At 36.9% G+C, this 17102-nt stretch overlaps 1 protein-coding gene across 1 annotated transcript in view; it reads left to right on the forward strand.

Annotated features, from left to right (window-relative positions):
* sorcs3 (sortilin related VPS10 domain containing receptor 3) overlaps nt 1-15806 on the forward strand; it is a 197553-nt gene extending 181747 nt beyond the window's left edge. Inside the window, exons 22-28 of the mRNA XM_040146070.1 lie at nt 1197-1320; nt 1878-1990; nt 8513-8644; nt 8745-8844; nt 10659-10764; nt 11591-11751; nt 15651-15806. Of these exons, the coding sequence (XP_040002004.1) occupies nt 1197-1320; nt 1878-1990; nt 8513-8644; nt 8745-8844; nt 10659-10764; nt 11591-11751; nt 15651-15709 (795 nt within the window). The 3' untranslated portion in view covers nt 15710-15806. The remainder of the gene's footprint in view (nt 1-1196; nt 1321-1877; nt 1991-8512; nt 8645-8744; nt 8845-10658; nt 10765-11590; nt 11752-15650) is intronic.
* Nucleotides 15807-17102: the final 1296 nt, after the last annotated feature.

The raw sequence follows: 17102 nt of genomic DNA on the forward strand, positions 1-17102 counted from the left end.
AATTATATAAAATGGATATAAAAGCTAATTAAAATAATAAAGTAATTTAATATGGTGAAACATCACCCTGACATGAACGTGTGCCTAAGAAGTTTTTACAAGTTTAAGATCATAGTGAGGTGCAAAACGGAGTCAAACAGAGCTTTACAACTTTTCCCCGGTACACCATGCTTCATCCACCATACATTTTTGGCTAGTTTACCTTAATCAGGGTGGTTTATATACAGTAAATTGATCAGCCGCCTGACTTATACATCAGTTTTTTTTTAGTTTTTTAACCCCTTTTTATAGCCAGGCAAGTCTTGTGGCAGTAGGGAATTCAATGTAAGGGTTTTTAGTGATATATCTTGACAAATCTGGATAGATTGTTATGAAGTTGGTACAAATATTCAAGGTTCCCAGAGGATGAATCCTAAAGACTTTGGGGATACCTTGACTGAACCTGGTTCAACTTTTGGCACAACATGATGTCATCTGGAAAGGTGCTCATCAGCCAACCACATATATGCAAGCATACATTCCTGATGGATAATTTTGAAACATGAACACTGTATTAATACAGTTTACCATCCAATTGTGAGCATTGGGACGAAAGATAAAATGGTTGCTACTGTGATAACTTTCCAGAATTATATAATCTTGTCTATGAGTATTATAAACCATTGTGGAGTGTTTTTTAATGTGATAAGCATTTAAATGCATTCATTTTTTACTCAAACTGAACTTCCTGGATTGTAATTTATTTTCTCACTGTTACCCTAAAGAAGCACAACCCCACCAAAGCAGCCTCCTGCGCTGTTTTAACGTGGGGCTGTTCTTTAGCATGCTGACGTTAGCATTTAGTTCTAAGAATCGCTGTGCCTGAATGCAGTCTCAAAGACCTGCTCATGTGGCCACAGACTTAAGTCATTTTTCAAACATAAAATATTCACATCTGTTCCATTTTAATACTTAGATAAATTTAAAGTTTACCTTAACACATCCCTCTGTTAACTAATTAACGTTTATATGTTGTCAGAAGTCCCTTTTTTTGTGAATGTGTAAGTCAGATGACTTATGGATGGACTGCATGTAAAAATTCTGGGAACAACCTCAGATTTATTCATAAAGCCTGGTGTAGTGGAGAATAGTTGTGCCATGTGCTTGAGAAGTGTAGCATTTTTTTTTTACTTATACCTTACATACTGTGCTTTCAGCCAGTGATATCATTGGATGGCAGTATCTCATATACCTTCCCTAACGAAGGAATGCACACCATCACAGTCCAAATGGCTGCAGCCAACACCATACTGCAGGATACCAAGACCATAGCAGTCAAAGGTCAGTATTGTTTTCTAATTCTGTCCTGGAGCTCATAACAACTATTAACAAGTCTGTAATATTGGCACCTTTTTGGCTTTTTATATGTTCAGAAAATGCAGTCTTATGGAAAGCAGTTAAATACATCAGAATACACCATTTTATTCAATGATATGTACTGTCATACTCTGACTATGCCTTGTCTAAAATGTTTCTGAAACAAAACTACTTGTACTTGAATAAAAAATACTGTATATCTCATTACTGTTAAAACCTCTAAAGAATATGTCTTCATTGGAAATGAAGTAATCTGGCAGAAAATATCTGTAAAATACAATGATTTATTACCACCGGATGGTTGGTGTAAAGCTGTGACATTTTCTAATTATCTAGAAGTGCATCTGGTACATTTAGCCAAAGGGTAGTACAGGGGATATTACAAACCCTCTTCTTTTCATCAAGTGTTAACTACCTGAAACTCAACTTGAGCAAAATGACAGTTGGCACTGCTCCCCAAGAATAATGCCCCTGCATCCAAGTGAATTAATGGCTGATTCTCCCCCGACTCTCCTCAACAGAATTCTTCAAATCTCTACTTTTATCTTTCTCCCCTAATCTGGACGAGTTCAACCCTGACATACCCGAATGGAGACAGGATGTGGGCAGAGTAATTAAGAAGGCTCTGCTCCAAGTGAGTGATTTTCATTTTCGTTGTCCTTCCGTCTCTCTTCCTTCCACCCTTCTGTTTCTCTGCCTTCTTTCTTTTAGGTCTTTTTATCTCCCTCTTTCTCTCCCACCCTGCTATTTCTCAATTATTTCCTATAACCCTATTGCCTTTGCTGCCCAATACTCTGTGCTTATTGGTGCGGCAAGAGAACGCCCTGAGGCCACCCTGTGATTCATTGTCAGACAGGTGTGAAGACACCTCTGCTTTCCTTCTCTCCCAGGATGGCTTCATGAGCGCTGATTCCTTAGTTTGAAAAGTCACAGATAAAATTATCTCAAAACTTAAAACAAGGGGGCTTCGTTTATCTAATGCGTGCCTGTGTGTGTGTATTTGCGCAATTGAATGTAGGAGGGGTGAAAGTGCTCTTAGTTTGTGTGGGAAGCCCACCCATCATTTTAAGTGCTATTCATCTCCCCATTCACAGCTCATGAATAGTCGACTACATTCGGTGGTGCTGTGCTTTTGGCCATTTTGCCAACATATTGAGTGTTACAGCTGCAGGTGGGTGCTTGAGGAGGGATATTTAAATGGGTGAAGAGGATCTCATGAGTAACCCAGAAAACACAGACTGAGGCCCATGCTTTTGAGCCAATTAGTTCACCTTTTCCCGGGCTGTGATTCCATGTAAAGTAAAATAATTTCTTAAGTTTCACCATGTAATACTTTTTATTAGAAATATATTCCTCCATCAAGAACCAAAGTAACAAGTTTCGGGTAAATTATTTCGTCTGAATCGATATTAACAACCCGGTAGACACACTGGTTTTGTTTATGTTTGAATTCACTTGACTGAAGGTGTAAATTTCACTCTTAAATTCATCACCAGGGTTATTGATGCGTTCTCAAGCTATTAAAGTCTTGTGTATTTCATTAATCAGAGAATTCAAAGAGAACTGTGTTTTTGAAAACTGGCATCTTCAGAGTGTTAGTTCAGTCACAGTTAAACTCTTTTGTTATGTGGATGAAATGATGCGGATGTGCCTAAAATTTAGATTCTGAGGTGGGCTCTTAAAAGCACTGGCAAGGCATGCGGTACATTCACTGTGCCAGTAGGATATAGTATATTAGGATTTTATCTGTGCGAGTGCTTTTATTTTGTATGACAATATCTTACCATTTATTTCAGGGCTGCATTGTTCACATTATTACAGAAGTTTTTCAACTTGAGAATGAATAAAATATCCTAAAAATATACTCTCACCCCCTATCAGCCTTATTTGTAGAGGCTGTGTTCAGTCAGTGACTTAGATCAAGACGAGGTACAGTAAAATACAGAAGTTTTTGTAATTTTACCTCTGTACACTGCCACCAAGAAGCCATCAAGAGGTGATTGAAGTTTAGACTTTCAGTTTCAATTCAATAGGTTAAAAAAAAAAAAAATGGCATTAACTGTATAGAAATTGCGGCTTTTTTTACACATAGTACCTCTTTTTTAGAGGCTCAAAAGTAATTGGACAAACCAATATAAGGATTATTTTTAAAACTTTGATGAAAATCCTTTCCAGTCAATGACTGCCTGAAGTCTGGCACCCATGGAAATCAACAAATGCTGAGTTTCCTCCCTTGAGATGCCTTGCCAGGCCTTTACTGCAGCCGCATTTAGTTGCTGCTTGTTTGTGGGTCTTTCTGCCTTCACGGAAAACAAGTAAAGTGTATGATTTCATACCTACGTACCTAACTGTAGCTTACATACTGTACAAAATGTACAGAGAGTGGAAGAAATGAGAGAAAAAAAGAGTAAATTCTTCCTGTATCAGCCCAGATTGAAGTGCAGTAATGGACAATTACATTGTCTGATTCATCTACTTTCCTCCTCAATTATATCATAGTTACAACCTACACTTGACTGCACAGTGTTCAAGGCACAGACATCTTAACATTTCTGTTTTGAAAACTTATTTAGTGAGAAGAAACTGCAATGTAAAAGAATCAAAAACTAAAATGTGTGAATCGATTCGGAAATGTTGAAAATAAGAATCTTGAGCCTTACCTTATTGATTTTTTCCTTTCACACTTAGCTTGCCCATTGGTTGATAAGGATAAGGATAATTACTGCTATTTTATAGGAAGAACTCTGTTGTACTTAAATGGATCCGTTCTGGTTGTCTGCACTCGCATGTAGAGTTTCAGTGCTACAATACACATTAGAGGGAGCTACTAGTTACCATAGAACAAGGATTACAATAAATAACTATCCCCTCAGAGTCTCCCTTGAAGTGAAATATTAAAATGGAACAGTGGGTGAAAATGGTGTCAGTTCCAATATGGGCTTTTATAGTACATCACACTTGTGGAAAGAGGCTTATGTGTCACTTTTTTTTTTTTTTTTTTTCATCTTTTCACATTATCATTTTAGAGTTCAATATCAGCTACTCTTTATGCGAAAGGGCTGTAGATCTGTTTATGAGGCAGGAGCTGACACGAAGTTCATTTCCAGACAAACATATTGTCCAAGTGGTGACAGGAGGGGTTTTTTTTCCCCTCTATTTGTTATGGTTGAGAACTCTTTGTTGAGGCAGAGGCCAGTCCACAACTGATGGTTTTTCAACATAACAAACAACTCCCCAACAATAAAATAGGAAATGAAAGAGGGAACAACTTGCAATTAGAGTCAGGGTCCATTTAACTGAGGTGCCATGCGGTATAGCCCTATTGCTGAACCTTTCAAATCATGACTTTGCACTCTTCACCTAGGCTCATTCAGTAATGGAGGTTATTTGATTCTACTCTCTCTATCCTCAGCCACCTCCCTTTCACATTCCCATAACATTTTGCAGCTCAAACCCATACTGTTTAAAATGTTCATACTCCTCAATAAATTCCCTCAAAGGTTAATACAAGCTATCAAGCCATCTTCTCCTTATTCCTTCCCAAAAGGCACTGAAATACTTTATTTAGAAAATCACTAGAATGCACATTAGGATTTACGTGATTCTTCTTACAATGACAGAAACACAATCTGGATCTCAATTAGCAGTAGCATTCCTTTTATGAATTCATAGGTTAGGGTTAGCATTGGTTTATGTGATTAGAGATTAAAGGTAGTGTAATAGAGGTAGTGTAATACATTAAGCCTGCATAGTGACACTTCAGTTTACAATTTATAAAACATCTTTTTAGCTTAAGGAATGGGAACATCAGTCAGGTTGGTCATTTGGTCCAGCATTTTGTTCAAGACTGAGATATCTCAGAAATTATTGGATGGATTGCCATGAAAATTGGTACATACATTCATGGTCCCCAAAGAAGGAATCCTACTGACTTTGGTTATCCCCTTACTTTTCCTCTAGGTTTCCTCTAAGGTTTTTTTTACCCCTTGGCATTTAGGTAAAAACACTGTTGTGCCTAAGTACAACTTCACAGAGCCACTCATAGTTTGTTTTGGGGTTTTTTTGTATTTTTTAGTAAATTGAGCATGAGCACATGATTATCCATATGAAGTGTTACCTAAATATCATCTAGATTTAATTTTCTGCAAATAGTATTCCTCAAATAAACTTGCAGCAGGTAACTCACTGAGCGTCTCACATCTCTTGCCATGTCAATCTGATTTTTGTATCCAGCAGGAAATTTGTAGAGCTTCAAAAGGACAATTCCAAAACAGCCAACTAGCTTTTTAAACTACTGACTGATTGCAATGAGAACAAACATGATTCTAGTGTATTGTTTGTTTGTTTTTCAGGAGCTTTTGCCTCCGCTGTTATCCTATTTACTTTATCTCCCCCTCCACCACCCCTTCTCTCATTGCAAGTCATACCACGGCTCCTTTGTCCACTACTTTGGTACTCAACTAGTGATTTCTTTGCTTGATCATTGATGTGCTTTGGCTATATCTACTCCATTGTCCACCCAGGCCACAGAGAAAACATAAAAACATCACAGGCTCTAAAATGAAGAATGTTTGCCACCCAGGCTCTGCTTCCTTTGCTTGTATAAAAGAGCTAAGGTCTTAAAAAAAATCCTGCCTGGAAACAAAAACAGAAACTATTTCTTGGCTTCACCTTTTTTATCAAAAGAAAAATAAGTTTTTGACATTCTTGAAAATTGAGGCGAAGACAGAAAGCTTTCACCAAATCATTCTCTTTATTTGCTTCAAGTGAACAACTGCTATATGCTTTAGGGCAATCTCCATTTTGACATACAATAATTCTAATAGTTCCATGCTGGCCTTCATTAAACTCTTTATTAGAATTTGATGTTAAAGCTTCTTGGTCGGGTCAATGTTGTTACTGGTGACTTGCTCTTTATTGATGAATGAACAATGTCCAATACAAAAACATTTCAAACTTTTGTGCTGATATGATATGTTAGCATTTATCACCGATGACTCGGTCGTTAGATTTTGAGGAATCCTGTCATGAATTGTTGTAGAAGTGGAAATTTGCACCCATGCACGTTGCTAGAGGAAAAGCCAGGGAATCAGCCTTCCTCTCTAGGAGCAGTGCATGTCTGTACCAAATTGCATGGCAATCCATCCAGTGGTTGTTGGAATACTCTCAGTCCAACCCTAACCGACCAGTGGAAGCAAAAACAATACTCCCATGCTGCTAGATTAAAAACTATCTCACTTTCCATGGCTGGAGATGTTATTCATGCTAACAGCTATTCTGATTTAGCAATGGTATTGCAGAAAGTAGTGTAACATATACTGTATATAACACAGAAAACATGAAAGAGCTGCTTTTGATACCAAAACCCTGAGTCCTAGGTTTACTAGTCTCATACTATTTGTCAGCATTTTTGTTATTAAAACCACCACTTTCTCACTATGACCAAATGGAAATTACAGGAATATCCAGTTAAGCAGCATTGGTATTGAACCTTTTACAAATTTGTACAATATGAACACTATGTCTCCAGTGTTGGAGAAAAACCTACCACACTGTTCTCGGTTCTTTTCTAAGAAATTGCACTTGAAAACTGGGATGCTCTTACATTTGTGGACAAGACATAAAGGTCATTATGCATTGAACACTCTGTTGCTGTCGATGTCTTTTACCCTTTCTTTCTATGTTTCTTGACATCTCTCTCCCTCTCTCCATCTCCAAATATCTGCTTCTCTCTCTCTCATAGAGCAGAATAGAGCAGTAGTAGTTGTGAGGGAAAACAGTAGTTACCTTGATGTAGTTACTCCACTGCCAGCTTCCAAGAGTGTTAGTGATGTTTGGTTAAAACACAAATGCACTGGTGAATTCTGAGTGTGTAAAATACCAAAATGGAATTAGAAAGACCAGTCAGATATAGTTCATCATGTCTGTTTTTATAGATTTATTTTATGTTTCACTGATTTACTGTATTTACCTGTATTGATTTAAAGTGTTTCTATCGCCTAAACAGTCTTTAGTGAAAACAAGTGGGGAAGTTTGTATTACAGTATAATCAGAGTTTTATAATAAGGTGTTCCAGTTGGCATTATTCCGCCAGAATGTTTCTACCACTGCAACATACCGGCATGTGAACTTGTAGTCTATACAGTTAAACTTCTGCTTTATTCAACTTTTTGCAATGACGCATTCATATCAAACAAAAATACAACAGGTCTCCACTCAACTCAAACTAAAACAATCTTTGCTGTAGTTTGAATGTTATGTCAGTTACCTCTAACCAGAGTTTCAGCTTTAACATTAAAAACGATTAGCAAAAGCAATATTTCATTATGTTGTTGTTTTCTATGTTTTAGTTAGGAGTTTTGAAACATTTACTCAAAATGTGTATACATTTAAACAAAAGCATATTCCATACTTTATTAAAAAAACATAAAAAGTAGTGACACAATTCTAAACTCAAGGTATCAAAAACTTGAAGAGGGTAAAAAAATTGTGCTCGTTGAAGATCATCACAAACTGAGCCAATGCTGCTTTTCTAGCTTAAGTGCTGAGTGTATACAAACTACTTAGCATCACCAGCAGGGACTCACAGGCAGGCAATTATAGCTTGAGTGAGAGTTTGAGTACATATTCAAGTTCTCTCTTAAGACTAAAAAGTAATTTTTCAAGAAACATTATACTGAAATATACAGATCCACTAATTGCATTTGAATGTAAAGCACACTGATTTTACTTGTAATGAAATGGGCTATATGAATAAAATTGTCCAGCTTTGCTTTACAGTCAACTCAAGTCCACCGCTACACTCTCATGGTACACTCTTCTCACTGAAAAACATATCCAACACATCCTTTAGATTATGTTGTTGTACTTGAGTCTTCTAGTTTCTCTAATAGGGAATTCATTATCATCACTGCTCACTCACTGTTGAGCTTAGCTTGGGGGCTTTGTTGTCACTTGTCAGTCCGCGATGCAATACATACTGTATATTACATTCACAAAATAAGCCATTGGACATGAGCGTGTCGACTGAACTCATGTGATTGTATGATTTTATGGGCACAGCACAAATTCGTATGTTTTTTATTCGTGAAGCTATTCGTAACAATCACCTATCACATTGTGGTAGCTAATGAAGCCCATTTCTGCCTTGCTCCAGGTGTCTGACTTCCCGGAGGAGCAGCTCTTGGTAGCCGTGTTCCCGGGAGTTCCAACAGCTGCTGAGCTCTTCCTCTTACCTCACAAGAACCAATCAGAAGGCAAGAAAAAGAGTGAGGAGGAGCTACAGCAGGTAGGGGAGACAATTAATAGATTCTACATCCAAAATTGTTGAAATCTTATCAAACAGTATTATTCTTACTGAAAAATACCCTTCTGTATCTGTTTAACAGGCATCTGATATTATTGTAAGTGCACTGAACCAAAATTTGGTGGAGTTCGAGCTCAAACCTGGTGTAAGGGTGATTGTGTACAACACACAGTTAACATTGGGTAAGAAACATTTACTCTCACTACTTTCAGTACTGCCATTAAGTTATCAACTATAATATAACTTGAACAGCTAATCAAATTATGCCCTAGCATTTTCTACAGAATTGTAAAAACAGCGTTTTGACAACAAGAATTTTCCTTTGGTCCATCAATTAAAATTCCTGTCAGTCTGCCGCCCTTCCACACAAAAGAACAACAGGGGAGTATGGGAGGGGTTGGATTTTAAGTGGAGCTCCTTGAGACGAGGGATCTTTTATGTTTGCCATCGAAAGCTGAACATCTGTTCCTTTTCTTTTACAGCCATCCAACCACAAAATGAGTGTTACACTGAGTATAATTATGTTGATTATGTAGTCCTTGAGAAAGAACACTGTACAATTTAAGGGCAGGAGCAGTTCTTAACTGCTGGAAATGGCAAGGTGGGTTGACATTTTAGACCCTCAAGTGCACTCCACTCCTGCCAAAAAACAAATTGCTGTTATAAGTATCAAATCAATGCTGGATTCATGGAGCCACATTGATTGTAAATAATGTGGCTGGTCTGGAAAAGTCAACTATTTTACTGGCTTAGGTCTTGGTAGTGCTCAGCAACTCCCATTCCCCACTGCTGGACAGATCTTACATTGTATTCATTGCTTGGCTGGTTTCATTAGACACACAGTCTCTGGAGGTGCACAGCCATGAGTTGTCTGTAGCTTTAAGTGTTAGGTATTAACGGTATGGCATGTGCTGCTCTGTGACGTTCTTTGGTGTGCTGCACTCTAATGACATTGGAGGTGTACCCAGCTGGATCCCTCTTTATATTTCACCTCCCATGAAAAGGTCTAAAAAGCCTTCAAGCTGCTTGAGAAAGGTCAGCCACATACGTGCTTCCGTCTCTGAGCTGAAAGGCCCGAGAGTAGCACAGAAACAGTGGAAAATGCAACGTGATTTTCCTGCGATGACAAAAATGAATGTACTCTTCAAAATAATGAGAAGAATTTGAGGTGGATGCCTTATGAGCAAAACCGTGTACTGTGACATTACTCATATTAAGTGTATGTTTGGTTGGGTTCTTGTGAGATAAATGTAATTGCATTTAACCATTTCAAATCCATCTGAAATATATGAATTACCTGCTGTTGTCACATTCTCAGCCGTAGAAACAGCAATTTCACACTACCAAAACTTATGACACACACACACACACACACACACACACACACACACACACATATATATATATATATATATTATATATATATATATATATGTATATATATATATATATACACTTGACTAATAATGTGACAGGGTTACAGTATTATTATATTGCATTAAACAGAGGTTTTCCAACAACTACACTTTGCTTTACTTCACTTTTTATCAGGGGTAGTTCACTAGATGTTGCCAAATGTTACACTACTTAAAAGAATGATGCATCGTTTCATACAGGGTTTCCAACAACTTAACTTCATTTTACAATGCTTTATTAATTATAAGGGACAGTGCACTTTGATAAAAATTAATTAATTAACGATAAGATTTAGCCAAAGCTAAATGGTCTAAAATAGTTGTATATGATTACAGGGTTTTCTTAATTTTACAGTACTTCACTTTAATTTACATTACTGTCCTTATTTGTTATTTGGGACAGTGTACATTTCTTTACATCAGTATGTTAATGTTCAACATTTAGCCAACTGACAAATTTTTGATGTTGGTTGATGTCAAAGTTAAAAATGAAAAAAAACAAAACAAACAGCAACATTACACAATAACATTAAAGCACATGTAACAATAGCAGAATCTTTCCTGTCCTTCCACCCCCACAGCACCCTTGGTGGACTCCAACCCCAGACACAGCAGCTCAGCTATGCTGATGCTCCTATCAGTAGTGTTCCTGGGCCTAGCAGTGTTCCTCATCTACAAATTCAAGAGGTACACATCTTTGTGATCACTTCAACCTGCTCCACATGCAACATGATCATATGGAACCATAGTATAAATCTATTACCATATTCTCCATTATTGATGATACCAGATGAGCACATCTGGACCAATCAATTAAAGTCCTGTTTGGAAATTTGATTTGACAAGTCCCACTAGAGGTTGTAGACATACTTCTTGCAGGATTCCAATGCATGAGAAAAAGACCATTAAATGGTTTAATATGCAGTTGCTGTGCCTTGGCTGTTATTTGCTGAATAAATTATTCATCCTCAAAATGATTCTCTTGAAAAGTCTGAGGGAAATGGAAAAGCTGTCATTAATTATGAATGTGAAATTTTTCCCATTAGTCTAAAGGGGATGCATTTTTCAAGAAATCTCACAGTTGAAAAAACAGAGCAATTAATATCCAAAATGAATAGTAATTGAAAATAAATTGGTTAGTGACTAAATAAAGATCTATATTAGGTGCTGTAAAATGCAGATGGGAAAAGATACCAATGTTACTGTAATTTGCCTATAAAGTATTTACTGAGGTGCAATTACAATCATCACAACTTTGAAAAGTTGGTATGCCCTTTTCGGCACAAAGCAACAGAATTATTTTCTTTAAGATTACTTGTGAAATGCATAAGTGGGTTTTGAACAAAAGTTACTTAGTTCTTAAAGTTACTTCTGTCAGAGTTGTGAAAATACCATGAAAAAAAAAACATTTTGCTTTCACTGTAAGAAAGAATGAATCTTTTTCCACAAAAATGTTGTTTCCTAACATTGCTCTGAGGTTCATTTGTCAATCTCTTCTTTTGCAAATCTTTAGAAAAATACCTTGGATCAACATATATGCTGAGGTGAACCAGGAGAAGGAGCAGGAGATGATTGGCTCAGTAGGCCAGGGCGACAGCACGCCTAAAATCACTCTGAGTGAGTTCTCTACATCCAAGGAACTCATGGAAAAGGAACTGGATGCCAGGGTCAAAAGTAAGGGAAGAGCTTTCATATTCGTAGTAAATGATAACTGGAAACAGTCAAAATGTTTACCTGCTGACATTATTGTTAATTGCACAGTTCCTTGAAAGGGATTTTGTTTCCTGATCTAAGACAGGATTTGTTTCTTTGTGTAGGAGATAAAAGTCATCCTGCTAATACACAGAATAAATGTGTGCTGATTCAGCCCCCAGGCATACTTTAGCTATTGAATTTGAATTATTTTTTAAACAGAGAATTGGCAACTTAATCTCCTTTTAGCATTTTTTAATTATTCAGAGAAGCGGAAAGCGGAGGGAGCCACAGAGTAGAGACAGTTCTGGAAGGGGTTTAACATAGTAAAGAATAGATTCCAGCAAGCCCTGCAGTACTGAGGACAGTGAATAATTAATAAAACCAACATGCTTAAGCATGCAGCCTCTGGATTCAGTAGACCAACAGGAGCACAGAGGCAGTGGCCTTCATCACTTGTCTATTTGGTCACGATATGACTTGTTCAAAAAGACTTTCAAAGAATTTCAATCCAGCACAGCTTGCCAAAAGCAAATTAGCTGAGTACTGCTTACTCTGACCTTAAACAATGACCAGTCTGTTTTTCGGCATCACCAACAAAAAAGAAGCACAGGTCATCTGGGAAGTGCTATCCTTGGATTCATTTGTTTCTGCGATGGTTTATAAGGCAGATGAAGCTCCTGTAGCTTCACAGCTTTGACCGGGGTGTTGAAATTCAGAATAGCTATAGAGAACGGAAACATGTCTCGCACAGTAGTGGACACCCTCAAGCACCAAAGCCATCAGTATTCTGCTTTTATTTCCAGCTGAATATTTTCATTCAGCTCAGTCTCTATTGTTACCTTTTACACAAAACCTGTAATCCTCCACAGAGTAGATTCAGCCTGTTCTAAAATCAAATAGCAACTTGACTTGTGGTTGGTACATGAGGTTATAGCTGAATAGGAAAACATAAAAGCTGACCAAAGTGCTGTACTGAGAAGATAAAAATACTGCACAATAATGTAATTAAAAATAATGATAATAGTCATAATAATGATACATAAAATATATGTAGAAATACACTGGAAAAGACACATTAGATAGAATAGAAAATAAACTATCATGCAATCACATTTTTGTACTCACTACCTTAAGGAAATATGACAAGATTACAAAATAGCACTAGAGGAAGAAGATCTACTAGTAAGGGTTGAATTGTTCCACGATCTTGGGTCAACAGTGGTACATTTTTGTTATTTCCCTCCAAAATTAAAAGGACCCTGTGGGACTTTTGCCCATAAGTAGTGCTATGAAACAATATTTTTTATGAGTGGGTCCCTATTTTGTTTGAATCATGAGTGCACATGATGATGCACGTACGCAGCGTGACATACGTTCCTGCCTGGTATCATGCTGTTTCACTGAACAAGAATTTGTTGCAGAAACGCAATTATGCGCCTGTGGTGGAAAGTAACTAACCAACTGTACTTCAAGTAGAATTCTGAGGTGCTTGTACTTGAGTATTTCCATTTTATGCTACGTTATACTTCCACTCCACTACATTTCAGAGTGAAATATTTTACATTCTACTCCACAATTTTTATTTAACAGCTTTTTATTAGTAGTTATTTTTAAAATGAAGATTTTAGACAATGGATAATTTAAAAGGCTTTTAAATACAACACATTGTTAAAAAATTACACCAGCTTATCCCCACCTTTTTGCCTCTCAAAAACCTGAATTCCATCACTGATATGTGCCAACAAAGGATACACATAATGCGTGATACTAACACTGAATGTAATCATAACTTGTTTCTTTACAAGTCCACACAGCAACTTCAAGGGCAGAAGTTTAGAGGGATGGGAGGCATAAGTGCTTAAATGATTAGCTGATTAATCGCTTAGTAGAGTGACAAAAAAATTATTCAAAATTTTGATATTTGACCAATCATTGTAGTATGTTTTAAGGCCAAACAAATGCCAAATGTTCCCTGAAATCTAGTTCCAAAACTTTGAGGATGTCTTGCTTTTCAACACTGACTATCTTTGAGTTTTATTGTTGACCATTGGTCAAACAAAACAAGCAATTTGAAGATGTCACTTTGGGATTTAGGAAATTGTTATGTGCAATTTTCTCTATTTTCTTGGACTTTATAAATTAAATAATTATTTGTAATTGAAGAATGCATATTAAGATAAAGGGTTAAAACTTCATAAAGCTGGGGTCACAAGGGCCAAATTCTAAAAAAGAATCTTCAAAATCAATGCAGAAGAGACAAAGATACTCTGAATTTAAGTCCCTAATACAGATGAAGCTCCAGAATAACTGGATACCACATTTTCCATAATGGAACTCAGTACTGCATTTCATTAAACCCTCTCTGACTAGTAAAAGACCCCTACTAAAATTCAACTCCCCCAGTTTGTCATGCGGTCTTTCTGCCATAAATTTGTAGTGTCCAAGCCCAAGCTGAGATAACCTTGATGAAATCATAAACCCCTAAAGACTCATCTGGGTTATTTTTTGGCTGGACCATAACAGCGAGGCCAGCTTTGTAAAGGCAAATTCCGTGACTGCATGACTAACTGACTGATGAAAGTACACCATCAGTCTGTCAGTTGAGTGTTGGAGTTTCCCTCTTTGGTCGTTGCTCTCACGGGATGTTTACAGGCAGTGTTGCCAACTTAGCGCTTTTGTCGCTAGATTTACCGCCTTTTCAAACTCCTGAGGTGTATGGTCATATATGTAGAATATAAACCATGTGTGAAAATAGAGATATGGCTCAGATGCCATGGGTCGGGGGTCCTCAGAAGGGGTGTTCTTCTTTGTAATAAACCTTTATATGCAATCAAGACAGTGTCAGCGGAGTCTCCTTCATCCTCTTCACATCATCAACACCATCAAATAAACTACACTCCTTTAGTGACTTTTTTCTTCACAAAAGCACCAGTTTGGCTAAGGACAAACCTTAGCCACTTTCTGTAGAAGAGTCGCCAGAATTCCCCCGCGAGCGCGAGGTTTAGCCTCTGTATGCGTCTAATTCAATTGACTGCACAGCGGCTGACACAGACGTGAATGAGCTTCTTCTTCTTCTTTCTCTCTAAATATCATTTTTACAAGTGAATAAAGCTGAAATCACAGCACAGCCGTTGTTTTTAACTTATGGGTCTGATGAGATTGTCGACGTTGCGGTTATAAAATCAGGATTTTAGCAGTGTAGAGCAGCAGCTTGGAAATGGCTTGGAAGTGGGCCGCTGGTTAACATCTAGTCTGAATGGGCCACGTTTCAGTCACTATTTCATACTTGTTCCGTTGTCTGACAACAGAAACAGAAAAACATGTAGATGAAAACAGCTTTATTGGGAATTCGGCTGTATTAAAATACTGTATATGTAAACTGTGACTTAAGAATGGTGTACCAGAGCCACATAAGGTATTACACAATTGGTTTCACAAACTAAGTAGTACTCTTGACCAATAAACTGACCTCTATGTGGAAAATCAGTGGAGTTGCCCTTTACTTAATGCATTGATTTTGTCCATTCATTCAAGTCGTACTATAGAGCTGTATATTTACAGCTTCTCTCTTGTGTTGTAATGCACAGAAAATGAGTTTCAAAACTGAAAGTTAGTGTTAAAATAATATTCTTTATGTGCCCATTCATTAAATTAAAAAGGTATCATTATAGAAAAAGACACATTTCTTAACTGGTCACTTTCTCATTTGGATTGCTTCAGAGCCTTTGATTAAACAGCACATTGGAAATTCAGAAGTTAACAGGAAGTGTCAATATCAAAGAAGTTATTTGTTTTACAGGCATTAAAGTGACAATACTGAACTAACCATCTTTGTTCTCGACTTTTTTTCTTCTTTTGTTTTATTTATTTCTGCTCAGGGGGAGTTGGAAACGCCTGTGAGAGCACAAGGGAGATTCCAAATTGTACTAGCGTGTAAAGCCTGTGAACGCAATGGTTTATGTACAGAGCAGAGTATTACAGTGTCGGGGGTTCTCTTTTTCTGTTTTGTAATTCTCAACACAACTGATGTTAATAGTTTTCTAAGGGACCTCATTTATACAGACTTGCATGGATGTCTCGTTCAACAACATCCATGCACCAAATGTCGATTTACTCAATGAGATTATTGTAATTACTGGCAAAACTTATTCAGTTTTGTGGATGTATAAGCTACATAACGACATTCATTTGCAAAGTGAAATATCTTTCGTCAAAACTTATGAAGAATTATGTAAATTACCTAAGGAGTTTGCTTTGAAAATCATTTCTGCCTATATATAGACTATAATGTCTGAGTCTTCAATCAAACAGGGAATATTATTGAAATGTACAATATTACCATCTGTTCTGTTAAATGTATATATAATTACTTTCTACATGCTCGTAGTCTGAGTACCATGGCAACGACAGAAGCCCTGACAATGTTCCGTTTTTGAAAGTGTGTTAAAAAGTCAAACATTACTCAAAGAAATCAACTTTGTTTTGCTAAGGTCCTTGACTTGTGCATGTTCTTACTGTGGACACAATTTATGTGTTGCAGATAAGCAAGTGTTGTAAATAGTTATTTTTTAATCATTCATCAAAAAGCCCAATCAATTTTGCCTAGACTTCCGTTCTGCTCTCATTTTCTTCGTTTACTGTTGGTTCATATGTATCTAGTAGAAAGCGTTTATCTGTTAATGCAGGTAAATGTAGCAGAACTGTGGCATATTTCAGATTTAACTTCCCTCCATTTTCCGGAAATGAAATGAAAAGGATCAACATGAAAATGATCATGTTAGATAGATAGTTGTTTGAACATTTTTACAAAGAGTCTTAAAAGTCTTTAAACTGTCTGAACCAAACATCATATGCCATCAGCATCACTTATACTCATTACAGTTTGCCTTTGAGTCAGTGGCTCTGATAGTTCTGATTTGGCCTCTGAACAAAAGCTGAATTACTATGAAGAAGTTATTATATTGTGGCTGCCAGTTATCAAATTCACAATATTCACATGTTGGGAGAAAGACGATGACACTCGTTCCAAAATCTTATAGTTTATATTTACATTACACTTGCTAAACATTAGCATCTTAACATTATCATTTTGAGCATATTAGCATGCTAACATTAGCATTTAGCTCAAAGCACTGTTGTGCCAAGTACAGCCCCACAGAGCTGCTATCAAGGCTGTAGACTGTTCGTCTTTTTTTGTTTATTATTTAGCAAGAGTATGTGAAAAACATTTAGGCAATGTAAGCAGACTTCTCATCTTAGCAGATTGCAAGCGAAAACAAATCATCAGTCCGTAACACGACTTTAGGATTGTTAATTAACAAAACCAACAA

The sequence above is a fragment of the Xiphias gladius genome, chromosome 15 (assembly GCF_016859285.1).
Source record: "Xiphias gladius isolate SHS-SW01 ecotype Sanya breed wild chromosome 15, ASM1685928v1, whole genome shotgun sequence".
NCBI classification, from domain to species: Eukaryota; Metazoa; Chordata; class Actinopteri; order Istiophoriformes; family Xiphiidae; genus Xiphias; species Xiphias gladius.